Source organism: Taudactylus pleione, unplaced genomic scaffold (genome assembly GCF_031769625.1).
Source record: "Taudactylus pleione unplaced genomic scaffold, aTauple2 ptg000018l, whole genome shotgun sequence".
NCBI classification, from domain to species: domain Eukaryota; kingdom Metazoa; phylum Chordata; class Amphibia; order Anura; family Myobatrachidae; genus Taudactylus; species Taudactylus pleione.
In genome coordinates this window covers 15,152,200-15,167,625 of record NW_028284420.1, presented here as the reverse complement: position 1 = coordinate 15,167,625, position 15,426 = coordinate 15,152,200, and the positions used below count along the sequence as shown (strand labels likewise).

General features: G+C 42.1%; 1 protein-coding gene across 2 annotated transcripts in view; it reads left to right on the top strand.

Moving 5' to 3' along the window:
• The window catches only part of TAF4 (TATA-box binding protein associated factor 4), a 75,255-nt gene that overhangs the window by 42,115 nt on the left and 17,714 nt on the right, over positions 1-15,426 (top strand). Inside the window, exons 3-5 of one of the 2 annotated variants that reach the window (XM_088442612.1) lie at positions 2,757-2,929; positions 9,085-9,204; positions 10,271-10,390. In XM_088442612.1, the coding sequence (XP_088298738.1) occupies positions 2,757-2,929; positions 9,085-9,204; positions 10,271-10,390 (413 nt within the window). The remainder of the gene's footprint in view (positions 1-2,756; positions 2,930-9,084; positions 9,205-10,270; positions 10,391-15,426) is intronic. The other variant, XM_088442620.1, reaches the window with a different exon arrangement.

The window sequence follows — 15,426 nt, the reverse complement described above, 5'->3', positions numbered from 1 at the left end:
AAACAAGTTATGTAACTGAAATCCTGTAGGCCACAAGCATACTAGGATTTATGTATTTGGGAGATGCATTCTTGCTCATATGAGTTTTTGCCAGTGAGTATGGTCCACACTCCTAATTTTCTATGTATTGATTTTATTTATCCCGGTGTCTGTGCACTTCTGCTGTTCACACGGGTGGCCATATAAAATGGTTGGCTACAGGATTCCGGTGGTCAGAATCCCAATGATCACAATGCTGACTCGAAAATCCCGATGGTCAAAATCCCCATGCATGTTGGTGAGTATTCTAACCCACCCCTCCCGAAGCCGGGTTACGGACTGTAGATAGACAGACAGTAATTAGATAAACACCAGATGTTAGGCAGTCAATAAGTCGACAGGGACAAAAGGTCGACACGCTAAATGTCGACATGTAAGAAGGACAACATGTACACATGGTCGCCCGGGTCAAAAGGTTGACATGAAAGTAGTCGACACGTGATTATTTTGGTTCTTTAGGGTTAGGCACTTACTGGAGGGTTAGGGTTAGGCACTTACCCAGACGGTTAGGGACCAGGAGGGAGGGTTAGGGTTAGGCACTTACCGGAGGGTTGGCACTAGAAGGGACTGTTGGGATCAGGCACCTACCCTGACAGTTAGGGTTAGGTACCAGGAGGGAGGGTTAGGCACCAAGGGGAGGGTTAGGGTGAAGATTAGAGTTAAAAAAAAATAAATAAAAAAAAAAGCATATATCGACCATTTTTGTGTCTACTATTTTCACGTCGACATTTGTACCTGTCATGTGTTGACCTTTGTCCCTGTCGACCTTTTGTCCCTGTCGACCTATTGTCTGTCTAATATATGGTGTCTACCTAGACATTGTGTATCTCTTATACCACACCCCCAGAAGCCTAACCTTAACCAGTCCCTTTTGGCAGCCTAACCCTCACCTTAGTGCCTAACCCTAAACCTAACCTCTAACCCTAATACTCACCATCAGGATTGTGACCGGCGGATTTTGGACACAGTATTCTGATGACCGTCGGGATTCCGGAGCCGGTATTTTGACTGTCTGGATCCTGACCGCCGGGATCCTAACTACATCCCATATAAACCACGTATCTATTTGATACTGGAAATTCTCTGAACCATGATTGTTCACTGCTACTTAAGAGACCATCACTTTAAAGTGAAAGAATGCAGAAGCTGCCGTGTGGTGTTTTCTGGCTGCACCTGTTTCCTTTGTTTCTATGATTGTGTTTTACTGTATTCAGTCTCCTCGTACCTGCACAAGGAGACTAGTGAAGATGATGCAAGTATATGTAAAGTGGAGCAGGGTATACTTTCAAAATCTATATCATGCCACAATGACTTTTACAATAAATGTCTACATTTTAACAGAGATATCTGTAAAATGTAATTAATAGCTGTGTGTTCAGGTAAAATAGCAAAGTATTTAGGTGCGCTGTCACTAAAGAAGCCAGAAAGAGGTAGTCAGCCTCTAACCCAATATATATAGAAAATGTAATGACTGGCGCTAAGGACTGATATATAATATAATTGATGGAATATAGTAAAATGAGTAGGAAGCGGAAGTCTAAAAGGACAAAATAAGCACATTTAATAACAATTTATACATATAAATACCAATACAAATATATACAGAAAAATAAATAAAATATATTATTAATAAAAATAATAGTGATAAAATCACTGATTTGGAGCATCGATGGTGAGTCAGATAGTTAATCTCTATCTATGGACATCCTAGGTATAGATGTTAAAATTAATGTCCAGATGAAAAAGTCAAGGAGACAATGTTTTAGGGTCGAATTACAGCAGATAATTACCAGTTTAAGATCCTTTGGGATGGCAGTCCAATTAGCAGATAACTGCAAAAATGATATCGATGGTAAAGACTGGTATTGAATCTTCAGTCCACAGGGATGGTCCCTCAGGATTAGGTCCACTTAGCAGGTCACTGCAATGCTGGTCGTTGGTAGAGATGTTGGAAAACTGATGAAGCTGGAGTTCTGCTATCCAGCGAAACGCTTTAAGCTACTTTGTAGTCTCTCTATGGACTTTGGGATTCTCCAATTGTGGATCCAGTGAGCCTTGCATTATTTACCAGGTTCCATCTTTATTGTGTAAGGAGACAGCTTTCCAACATCTCTACCAACGACCAGCATTGCAGTGACCTGCTAAGTGGACCTAATCCTGAGGGACCATCCCTGTGGACTGAAGATTCAATACCAGTCTTTACCATCGATATCATTTTTGCAGTTATCTGCTAATTGGACTGCCATCCCAAAGGATCTTAAACTGGTAATTATCTGCTGTAATTCGACCCTAAAACATTGTCTCCTTGACTTTTTCATCTGGACATTAATTTTAACATCTATACCCAGGATGTCCATAGATAGAGATTAACTAATCTGACTCACCATCTATGCTCCAAATCAGTGATTTTATCAATATTATTTTTATAAATAATATATTTTATTTATTTTTCTGTTTATATTTGTATTAGTATTTATATGTATAAATTGTTATTAAATGTGCTTATATTGTCCTTTTAGACTTCCGCTTCCTACTCATTTTACTATATTCCATCAATTATATTATATATCAGTCCTTCGCGCCAGTCATTACATTTTCTATGTGTGTTCAGGTAAGTTTATCGTTCACAGGGTTGTATAAGGGTAGCACAGGGAGCAGTTTGCAGTGTCAAAAATTGAATTTGTTAAATTTATGATTAACCTATACTTCTCTTTTAGGGATGGTCCTCATACGGAGTGAGAATGGCCAGCTGTTAATGATCCCCCAGCAGGCTCTGGCCCAGATGCAGGCTCAGGTTCAAGCACAGGCCCAGTCACAAGCCCAGAATGCAATGGCTGCACGGCCCGCAACTCCTAACAGCGCCCCACCAGTGCAGATCTCCACCGTGCAGGTGATGCTACAGACCTTTTATAATACTGTAGTTCTTTTATTAGAGATCAGTGTTAGCATCTAAAGGGATCTACTGTCCATTTATTGTTCTCTGTTCTGCAGCATTGTGTGGCTTATTTACACCTTTTTACCTTCTGTCCTGCTGATCTTTATTTTAGCAAATTCCTGTTACTGAAATTGCAATTCAGCATAAGCCAAACTGTAGAAGTAGCTATCTGTGGGGGTACATCTTAGAGGGAGCATACAGTGGATATCTTTCAATTGTTTATGGATGAGCTGCCTGAAGGACAAAGGATGCAACCCATCATTAGAAATGACAGCCGGCACCTGCGGCTTATAGACGGCTCTCCCAGTGTAAATATGTACTGTGTTATGCTCTGCAGTCAGTGGTACTAACAGAGGATTTCCTGTCAGTGTGCTAGTCTGGTGTGTTAGAGCCATACTATAAGCCACTTTAGGGCACACCGTGTCTTTTAGTGCATGTCAAAATGCAGGTAAAATACATATAAACTGCATTCTGCTTATGTACAAATTTGAACTTTGTTCAGCTTACTAGTTTACTAGTGCAATTAATATTTTATTTTAATGAGTTTGTGACAAAACAGAAAGTTGTCAAGCTAAATGCCTATGGAACTGCATATCATTGTACTTTACAATGCAATTCCATTTAGATAACCCTCTGTTAACTAGGGGTGTGCACCGGCCACTTTTCGTGTTTTGGTTTTGGATCTGGATCTTTCTTCGTGTTTTGGATCTGGATTGGTTTTGCCAAAACCACCCTTCCGTGTTTTGGGTTCTGGGTTTTGTGTTTTGGATCTGTATTTTTTTGAAAAAAAGCATAAAAACAGCTAAAATCACAGAATTTGTAGGTTTTTCTGCTCCTATGCTATTATTAACCTCAATAACCTTAATTTCCACTCATGTCCAGTCTATTCTGAACACCTCACAATAGTGTTTTTATGTCCAAAAGGTTGCACCGAGGTAGCTGGATGACTATGCTAAGCGACACGAGTGGGCGGCACAAACACGTGACCCATCTAGGCGTGAAACTGCAGTGGCAGACAGGATGGCAGTTTGAAAAACTAGGCCCCAAACTGTACATAATGCAAAGAAAAAAAAGAGGTGCAAGATGGAATTGTCCTTGGGCCCTCCCACCCACCCTTATGTTGTATAAACAGGACATGCACACTTTAACAAACCAATCATTTCAGCGCCAGGGTCTGCCACACAACTGTGGCTGAAATGATTGGTTCGTTTGGGCCCCCACAAAACAAGCTGGCAATTAATGTGTCCCTGCACAAACTGGCTCTACGGAGGCAAGATGTCATCCTCATCCTCCTCATCCACCGATTCCTCACCCTCTTCAGTGTGTACATCCTCATCCTCATCCTCACAAAGTATTAACTCGTCCCCACTTGAATCCACCACCACAGGTCCCTCTGTACCTTCTGGAGGCTGGTCTCCCTGGAAAAGCTGATAATTCATTTTGATGAACATCATCTTCTCCACATTCTGTGGAAGCAACCTCCTACGCCTTTCGCTGACAAGGTTCCCGGCTGCACTAAACACTCTTTCGGAGTACACACTGGAGGGGGGGCAACTCAGGTAAAATAGAGCCAGTTTGTACAGGGGCCTCCAAATTGCCTCTTTTTCCTGCCAGTACAGGTATGGACTGTCTGACATGCCTACTTGGATGCTGTCACCGATGTAATCCTCCACCATTCTGTCAATGGTGACAGTATCATATGCAGTGACAGTAGACATGTCAGAAATTGTTGCCAGGTCCTTCAGTCCGGACCAGATGTCCAAACTTGGTCCTGCCTGCCCTGCATCACCGCCAGCGGGTTGCTTAGGATACCTAAGTTTTTTCCTGGCAGCCCCAGTTGCGGGAGAAAATGAAGAAGGAGCAGTTGACGTGTCACGTTCCGCTTCAGCTGACAGTGTGTTCACCAGCAGGTCTTTGCACCTCTGCAGGCTTGTGTCGGCCGGAAAGAGAGACACCACATAGGCTTTAAACCTAGGATCGAGCACGGTGGCCAAAATGTAGTGGTCTGATTTCAACAGATTGACCACCCTGGAATCCTGGCAAAGCGAATGAAGGGCTTCATCCACAAGTCCCACATGCCGAGCGGAATCGCTCCGTCTTAGCTCCTCCTTCACTTTCTCCAGCTGATTCTGCAAAAGCCTGATGAGGGGAATGACCTGACTCAAGCTGGCAGTGTCTGAACTGACTTCACGTGTGGCAAGTTCGAAGGGCTGGAGAACCTTGCACAACACGGAAATCATTCTCCACTGCGCTTGAGTCAGGTGCATACCCCCTCCTTTGCCTATGTCATAGGTGGATGTATAGGCTTGTATGGCCTTTTGCTGCTCCTCCATCCTCTGAAGCATATAGAGGGTTGAGTTCCACCGCGTCACAACCTCTTGCTTCAGGTGATGGCGGGGCAGGTTCAAGAGTGTTTGCTGGCGCTCCAGTCTTCGGCACGCAGTCGCTGAATGGCGAAAGTGGCCAGAAATTTTTCGGGCCACCCAAAGCGTCTCCTGCACGCCCCTGTCACTTTTCAGAAAATTCTGCACCACCAAGTTTATTGTGTGAGCAAAACATGGGACGTGCTGGAATTTGCCCAGATGTAATGCCCGCACAATATTGGTGGCGTTGTCAGATATCACAAATCCCCAGGAGAGTCTAAGTGGGGTAAGCCACTGGGCGATGATTTCCCTCTGTTTCTCTAAGAGGTTGTCGGCGGTGTGCCTCTTACTGAAACCAGTGATACACAGCGTAGCCTGCCTTGTAACGAGCTGGCGTTTCTGAGATGCTGCTACTGGTAACGCTGCTGCTGTTGCTGCGTAAGGTGATACATCTACCCAGTGGGCTGTCACAGTCATATAGTCCTTAGTCTGCCCTGTTCCACTTGTCCACATGTCCGTGGTTAAGTGGACATTGTGTACAACGGCATTTTTCAGGACACTGAGGACACTTTTTCTGACGTTTCTGTACAGTCTCGGTATCGCCTGCCTAGTGAAGTGGAATCTAGACGGGATTTGGAACCGGGGACACACTACCTCCATCAATTGTCTAAATCCCAATGCACTAATGGCGGATACCGGACGCACGTCTAACACCAACATAGCAGTCAAGGCCTCAGTTATACGTTTTGCTTCAGGATGACTGCTGTCGTACTTCATCCTCCTCGCTAAGGACTGTTGGAGCGTCAATTGTTTAGTAAAAGTAGTGGTGTTCCTACTTCCTCTCTGGGATGATGAACGACTCCCAGCAGCAGCAACAGCAGCAGCGGCAGCAGTAGGCGTAGCAATGCAGGATCCTCCGGAGGAATCCCGGATAGGAGAGTCAGTCATGCCAGTGACATGGCCTGCAGGACTACTTCCGATCCTGACTAAGGAGGAAATTGACGAGGAGGGAGTTGACGGTGTGGTTTGCAGGCGCTTGGATACAACAGGACAACGGGATTTAGGTGTCCCTGGACTGCTTACGGTCTTAGCCAAAGTTTCTGAACTTGACAGTAACTTTTTATGAACGCGCTGCAGGTGCCGTATAAGGGAGGATGTTCCTAGGTGGTTGACGTCCCTACCCCTACTTATTTCACCTTTACATATGGTACATATGGCAAGACAGTTGTTGTCCGGATTTGGATAGAAATATTGCCAGACCAAAGAGGTGGAATGTTTGGTCTTCTGCCCAGGCATGACCGTGATGGGCTTTTTCATCCCACGGACAACAACTGTCTCCCCCGGAGCCTGATTTAAACAAACCACATCACCATCAGAATCCTCCTCGCCAACTTCCTCCTCAGCGCCAGCTACACCAGTATCCTCATCCTGTTGTACTTCAACAGTGACATCTTCAATTTGCATATCAGCAAGTGGACTGTGGGTGCTCCTTTCAGCACTTGCAGGGGGCGTGCAAATGGTGGAAAGAGCCACCTCTTCCCGTCCAGTGCTGGGAAGGTCAGGCATCGCAACCACCACCACACTTGGACTCTCCTTGGGGATTTGTGATATCTTCTTAGAAAGCACAGTTCTTCGCTGTGCTTTTGCCAGCTTAACTCTTTTGATTTTTTTTAGTGGGAGGAGGGCTTCCATCGTCATGTGAAGCTGAACCACTAGTCATGAACATACTAGGGATCGACCTTAGCCGTTCCTTGCCACTCCGTGTCGTAAATGGCATATTGGCAAGTTTACGTTTCTCTTCAGATGATTTAAATGTTTTTTTCAAGGTCATTTTCCTGAACTTTGTCATTTGGGATTGTATGTGCCCTCTACTATGACATTGGGCATCGGCCTTGGCAGACGACGTTGATGGCATGTTATCGTCTATGTCATGACTAGTGGCAGCAGCTTCAGCACTAGGAGGAAGTGGTTCTTGATCTTTCTCTATTTTATTTTTATCGGAGAAAGTTTGGTCCTCCATTTATGTTATATCGATTTGATATATACGTGCGGCTAAACACAGAAAATATTTTTTTATTTTTGCTGGAGAGTAGTGCACTTTGTGGGTTACACCAGCCTTTAAGAAATGAGCCAGCCGGCTCTTTACTTATGGGACACAGGCGCACGCTTGGCGCTGCTCCTTGTTGATGCACGTGCGGCTACTGTGCACACAATTCACAAACACAGAAAATTTTATTTTTTTTGGTTTGGAGTGTACTTTGGGGGTTACAGCACCCTTTAACGGTCAAGCCAGCCTGCCCTTTACTTATGACACAGGTGCATGCTTGGCACTACTCTGTTGATGCACGTGCGGCTACTGCGCACACAATTCACAAACACAGAAAATATTTTTTTTTTTGGTTTGGACTGGAGTGTACTTTCGGGGGTTACAGCACCCTTTAACGGTCAAGCCAGCCGGCCCTTTACTTATGACACAGGCGCACGCTTGGCACTTCTTTGTTGATGCACGTGCGGCTACTGCGCACACAATTCACAAACACAGAAAATATTTTTTTTTTTGGTTTGGACTGGAGTGTACTTTCGGGGGTTACAGCACCCTTTAACGGTCAAGCCAGCCGGCCCTTTACTTATGACACAGGCGCACGCTTGGCACTACTTTGTTGATGCACGTGCGGCTACTGCGCACACAATTCACAAACACAGAAAATATATTATTTTTTTAGCACTTGGGGGGAGCACCCCTGATGTACAGAGCACTCCCTGGACAACACTACAGCACCCCTTTAGGACTGGACTTTGGAGTGGACACAGCCCCTATGGAGAACTGACTGCACAACACAGTCCAGCCAACCCCTATGGACTTTGAAGTAGTGGACACAGCCTCTATTAACAACAGCAGCACAGCACAACACAGCCAGCCCCTATGGCCTTTGAAGTAGTGGGCAACAGCAGCACTACACTACACTACACTACACTACACAGCCCTAACTCCCACCCTCCCTCTTCACTGTCCACAGCCGAGTGAGAAAATGGCGCCGACGCGGGTACCTTATATAGGATCCAAAACCCGCGAGACTCGGAAGGCGGGATGATGACGTTTTGCCTCGATTTCAGATCCGAGTCAGGCGGGAAAAGTCGAGCCTGACTCGGATCGGACTCGGATCGGGGGGGTTCGGATTTCAGAAATCCGAACCTGCTCACCCCTACTGTTAACTGTTTTGACGTGTAAGATGCATTATTATTAGCGGTAGCATCTTACTCCACTGCAATGCCAGTTTAAAGGACATATACACACAATATGTACAGTCTCATTTGGTCCAGGGACTTCTATTTTTACAACCGTTTACATTACGTTGCATCATGTTAAACACATGTTGCCTGGAAGGTGCTTTTCAGGTACTCTGCAATGTATTAAATAAGGTCAAAATACACAGTTCTGACAGTATTGTTTAGCTTTCTTTTCATTTTAGTTGTCTTGTACAATGTCTATTTCTAAAATGTTATTGAAGGGTTACTGAACTCAACAGCATGATAAATGGTAACAAAACATGTAATTAAAAAATATTGTTCTCTAATGAAAAGTGGGATTTTGAAGTGGTGCAGATGTGGCGGGTAACTATGGTCTGCTATGCCAGGATTACTGACAGTACACGGTTATATACATCAGATAAGGGACATGCCATGTTCCCTCTGATGCTGTCAGTGAGTGACAGCCTGTCTCTCAATACTTCCCTTTACTGATTGCAGTCTCCTGGAGCACCTCTGCTGGCAAGGCAGGTCACACCAACTACCATCATAAAGCAAGTATCTCAGACGCCGACGACTGTGCAGCCTACAACAACACTACAGCGACCTCCTGTTGTACAGGTAAGTGCCCCCTCCCTTAAACCATGAATTTATGGACTAGGCGTTATCTTTCTCATAACCATATTTGAGTCATTCTACATTCATTTATATGTTTGCATATTTCCGGGGCAGCGTTATAATGTCATCTGTCCAGCTATATTCCGATTGATTACAGCTGTGTTTACAGCAAACAATCTAAACTTATTTTGCCCTATTCTTCCCCCTCTTCCTAAAATATCCAATGCAAATATTTTTATGACTGACCAGTCTACTGTACTAGGCTGGTACATTGCAATATATGTGTTCTTTTGTTTTTATTTAGAATGTTGGATCCCAGATGCTAATTGATGACATTACAATACTGCTGTGTACATTATGAGCTGTTAATGTCTATTGATCATTTTCCCCTGATCGTTTTTGTTGCAACAACCATCTATTGGCATGAATCGCTCTGCATGGTCATCAAATAACATGAATCGTACAGATTTTGCTGTGAGCATTTACAGAAATAAATATACATTCAAAACTTCACATGAGAAATGTTGACCTGTAAATCAGGAAATGTGCTTGGTCTGCCACCCAGTGGTCTCTGCGATTAATGTAGCTATAGAAGAGGAATTTACTAGTTGCCTTGTCTCCTTTTACACAACATAAATTGCTCATAGCTGCCATAATTCATTGCTTATGTTGGAAGATACTGAGCTACATACATGATGGACTGTTCTCTCCAACAAAGGACACTGTCATGAGATGCCTGGGGGTGATAGGCATTTAAACGGGGCCCAGTGCTAACTGCACAGTTCCAGTTAGCAATTCTGAATTTTCTTTGTATAGCTGACTAACCGCCATCATTTACAGCATAGAGACGCAGGTGTTGTAGTTGTGTATGTTTTGAATGCAAGTATCTTGCATAGTGAATTGTTGTCATTGTGACTTTTGGCACAAGTTTGTATTCCATAGTTCATTACCAACATGGTCTGTTTTGGTGTTTCTCAGGAAATGTGAATGGTTTTGTGTTGTCGGTGGCTGAGGGCTGGCGATCTGCCTGTCTTCCAGTTATAATGTGCGTGTTGTCTCTCTTGCACAGAATCAGATAGTCCTCAGCAGCACGGCACAAACTGCCACTTTGGGGACAGCAACGGCCGTACAGACGGGAACTCCTCAGAGATCGGTGCAAGGAGCTGCCACCCCAACGACTGCCACCACGGTACAGCGCCCAGTTCCACAGCCCAGCTAAGCCGTCACTGAACTTAGCCTAGCGCCATCTAAAAGATGGAGTTGTGCATGAGCTTCCAGATTGTTCTGGATGGGTAGTTATTAACAATAGATAAGGCAAAGAATGAGTTGGTTCCGCCGCTTTCTTAGGATCTAAAAACTGTCTTGATATTCCCCTCATATAAAAAATGGAAAAACAATATATAGTGTGAACCTGCAAAAATGAATGGCAAATCAAAGATAAAAATCACACTCACCCTATTCAAGTGAGTATATCGCGTTGGACCTAATAGTCACCATGGTCTGTCAGTGGTTGCCGATTGCAACCATGGTATCACAGATGGTTTATCTTGATATCTTCAAATGGTCAAATGAAAAAAGACCTAGAATACACTTTGCAGATCAGTGTGTTCCAAAAAGTCAAGTTATAGCCAGTATAATTTTGTACTTGGCTATTATAGTTTTTCATATGAGCTTTGGACATTCATTTGTTTAGATCCTGATGTCCGTTGGTTTCCCCCCAATTGGTAAAAGAGGCTCACAATAATGTAAGAATATATAATACATATAAAATATATATTTTTATTTCTTCAAACAAAGATATTCTTTTTTAAAAATTGGATAATTAAGATGTGTACATATAGTAATAAAATTGTACTTTACAAGTAATAAGTGACCATTAAAACAAAGCAACTATTTTAAAAACATATAAACTTATGAAATAATAGAAAAAAAAATAAAAATTAAAAATATAATTAAATTGAGAAGAAGTGGAGCGTACCGGACATAATATCTAGCAATGCGTTTCACAGGACTTCTGTCTGCTTCCTCAGGCTGGTAAAAAAAAATCTAAATTTTCTTTTACCAGCCTGAAGAAGCAGACAGAAGTTCTGTGAAACGCGTTGCTTGATATTATGTCTGGTACGCTCCACTTCTTCTCAATTTGATTATATTTTTAAAAAATGTTTTTAAAAAAAAAATAATAATTTATTTCATAAGTTTGTTTTTTAAAATATTTGTGTTTTAATGGTCACTTATTACTTGTAAAGTACAATATTTTTACTATATGTACACATCTTAATTATCCAATTTTAAAAAAAAAGAATATCTTTGTTTGAAGGAATAAAAATATATATTTTATATGTATTCTTCGAACATTATTGTGAGCCTTTTTTACCCTGATTGGGGGGAATCCGACTGACATCGGGGTCTATACAAATGAATGTCCAAAGCTCATATGACACACTATAATAGGCCACTACAAAATTGTACTGGCTATAACTTGACTTTTTGGAATGCACTGATCTGCACTATGGAAGTGTATTCTATGTCTTTCTTCATTTGACCATTTGAAGATATCAAGATAAACCATCTGTGCTACCATCGTTGCAATCGGCAACCACCGTAAGACCACGGTGACTTTTAGGTCCAACGCAATACACTCAATTGAATCGGGTGAGTGTGATTCTCATCTGTGATTCGCCATTCATTTTTGCAGGTTCACACTATATACTGTTTTTCCTTTTTTTATGTGAGGGGAATATCAAGACAGTTTTTTAGATCCTAAGAAAGTGCCAGAACCAACTTATTCTTTGTCTATCGTTAATCTGAGGAGGTTTGTTGGAAAGCCCCTGCTGTTCATGGCTGCATATCTGATTGGATCTCATCTTATATGAAAGTCAGCGCCAGTCGAACATCCCATAAAACAATAGATAAGGCCTGATACTAAAACATTAAAAGGAACCTATTAATACCCTCATGAGGGATACCATCTAACCTGTCCCCCCAAAAAACTATATTTAATTTTTTCTTAACTAGTTATAAAAATAAATGTGTTCTATAATTTAAATAGGGTATGGAGGAGACGCCTATATTAATGGTTTCAAGCAGAAAGTGTAATTTATTCCCCCTGTCAACCCCTTCCTAACACAAAGTTTCATTGTGGACCTTGAGAGTTGAGTGGATGTGAATTTCAGACTTCTTAGCAGATCTCCATACACAAATAAACAGCTGGCAATGGCCACTTTAATTTCTAGAAAAGTGGTCAGGAGCAATTACTTGCAGTAACCTGGACATCAGATTGCTGCGCACAGCGCTAAGGGACTATAGTCTATAGATCCATAGTGACATCTGGTAACCCGTAATGTGTAGGGTAGACCAAAGTGCTACAGATCACCATTGCCTGTCAGTGCTGATATATTTAGTGAAATACAGTTTTCATTGACAACAACAGTGCTGGTATAGGGGGAAGCCTGGGAGTCTAGCTATTAAAAAAAAATCCTGCATAATATGATCACCCAGGTTTCTGGACCCTATAACTCCATCATAGTTACATAACCTAATTGGAAGAATTATGAAAAAAAGCATATTTTGCTTAATTAGATGTTTTTAAAGCCCTTCAATTACAAATAAAACCATAAAATACTGTATTACTATTGGGAAAACCTAATGTGATAAAAATGTTATCCTTTAAACCAAACCATTATAAAGTATGAAAAGTGTCCTGGCAATGAAGATATAAAATACATGGGAATACAAATGAGGAGACACAGTAAAAAGTATTGGGAATAATATGACACGTAAGTTACCAGATGGGTATTACTTGTACAGAAATGTAAATAAATCCACAAATCATTGATGTTGGGTATTAATCAAATAATTTATAAGTTTTGGGTTATCATATGGAATGTAAATTAAAGCTATAGTTCAGACTTGATTTTGATGGTTTAAAAACATGTATAAAACCCCCAAATTCCGTAGATTTATATTATTTTATATTTTAGAGTATTTTAAAGTAAAAATAAAACTGCACATTAAAAGGAACTAACTCCTGAAATGCTAATCAGAAAATAGTATCTAAACAGCCCCACTCACATACATCCTCAGTTACACCGTTTGGCTTATTGAGTTTATTTCTTCACAAAAAGTTTAGAATCCATTAGGTGGTGCCATTGTGGCAGGATGACAAGTTGTGGATTCTGCACCATGGGGGCTATGTCATTGACTTTTACCTTTTCTGCAGAAACTCTTTAAATTCCAATCCAATTTACTCTAACTTGGCATTACTGTTCCAAAATGTACAGCAGAGAATTATTCTACCTTGCTTTTCTGATAACTTTAGGAATGCATGCACTACTCATTGTAGTGTACATAGGCACGCATACAGTAGTGGTCATAGCTTAAAGCTGTAAGCACATATTTTGGATTTGTTGTGGAATCCTTTTTGTTTTCTTGCAAAATATTGAAAAATAATATGTGAAATTAATTTTAAGAGTTAGTGACTTTCATTTTGGCTATTTAATTATTACTATAACATTGGGTATGGATTATTTAATGCAGACTTTTTTTGTCCTGTGGGAACTGAATATCTAATTTTGATGTCCAAGACAAATACAATTACTTGCCCAGCGATCCATTTCTAACTTAAAGTATGATTACAATAATAGTTCTGTAAGTATACGCGGTATATTTCTCTAAAGCCGACTACACATGGTACAACTTGGCTAATGATCCCATCTCGTTAGCGATCTCCCTTGAACTCTCCCTGACAGCTCCAGTACACGATGTGCAGCAAAAAGCTGCATGATGTACACCAGATATATTGTACACTATCTAATGATTTGCATATTCATTAGATTGTGGGCCTGAATCAGACCCGCTCGCTAGGCTGCGTTCGCACGCAGCTAGCCGTTTTTTGCAATCTGCATATGCATCGCAGTGCGCGATCCAGTGCGAGCGATCAGGAAGCGTACGCTCGCTGCGCAAAGACTGTCCGGCTGACTGAGTGACAGGAGAAGCCGTTTGTGGGTGGTGACAAGGGCTGGCCACTAGAAACGGGTTAGTGGAGGTGCGAACACAGGCATGCCTGAGTATCTTAGCACCGTTTCAGAGGCGTGCATAATTAAGAGGCGGCGTCACAGTACACGTCACTTGGTTGTATTTCATACTGAAGAACTCACAGTGCTTGTGGTAGGCTATGGTCAGCCACAAATGCTGCGTTCGCTTCCGATGGTACTCGATGTACCAATGGTTGCATACACTTCCTGGAGATGACGTGCGCAAGGGGGAGTCTTAAGACGGGCTGGTGGGTGTCTGCATACAAAATGCGATCGCAACCTAAGACATAGGGGGTCTGAATCGAGCCCTGTGTGCGATAGCAGAGAGATGCATGCACGGATCAAGGAGATCTGAAATATATACATCTGTTTGTAAAAAAAAAAAAACACAGATGCACGGACGGGATTAGTGAGATCTGTCTGTGCTGCGGCATTAAAAAAATAAAAATTAAAACCTGTGTAAATTTATTTTTTTAAAAGAACAACCAGCCCCGGGCTTTGGAGACCCAGTACTGGTTGTGCTAAATACAGGGGACAAATGACATAGGGGTCCCCTGTATTAAGCACAACCAACATTAGGCTATTCAGAACCAGTCCTGGTTGCCAAATTACAGGGGACAAACGATGTAGGGGTCTCCTGTATTTAGTGCAACCAGCACTAGGCTCTGATCTGCTCCTGTATATTGAAATACAGGGGGAAAAAATGCGTAGGGTTTCCTGTAAATTCCAGAACCAGCACCGAACTTTTGTCCCCTGTATTTTGAAAACAGGACTGGTTCTGAATAGCCTGGTGCTGGTTTTACTTAATACAGGGGCCTACCTCGTTTGTCCCCTGCCACACAGTTTTATTTTTTCTATTTTTACATAGGTTTTAATTATTTTTTTTTTTTTAAACACAGTAGTACAGACGGATCAGTGAGATCAGTGCGTCTGTGACATTGACCCACAGATGCATGTAGCACGGATCTCCCTTATCCGTGCAGGTATCTGTGTCGTCCATGACATCATTCAGCGTGCGAACACACGGAACGATGCCATGCAAATCGTTAACGATGGGTAGATATCCTTTTGCATGTTCAAGAGATCAGCAACCACGATCAACGACTGCAGGAGCGCGCATTGGCATCGTTGTCATGCATACGCACATCACTTTTTAAACAATTTGTCGTTCCGATCGATCGAAAAATGACCA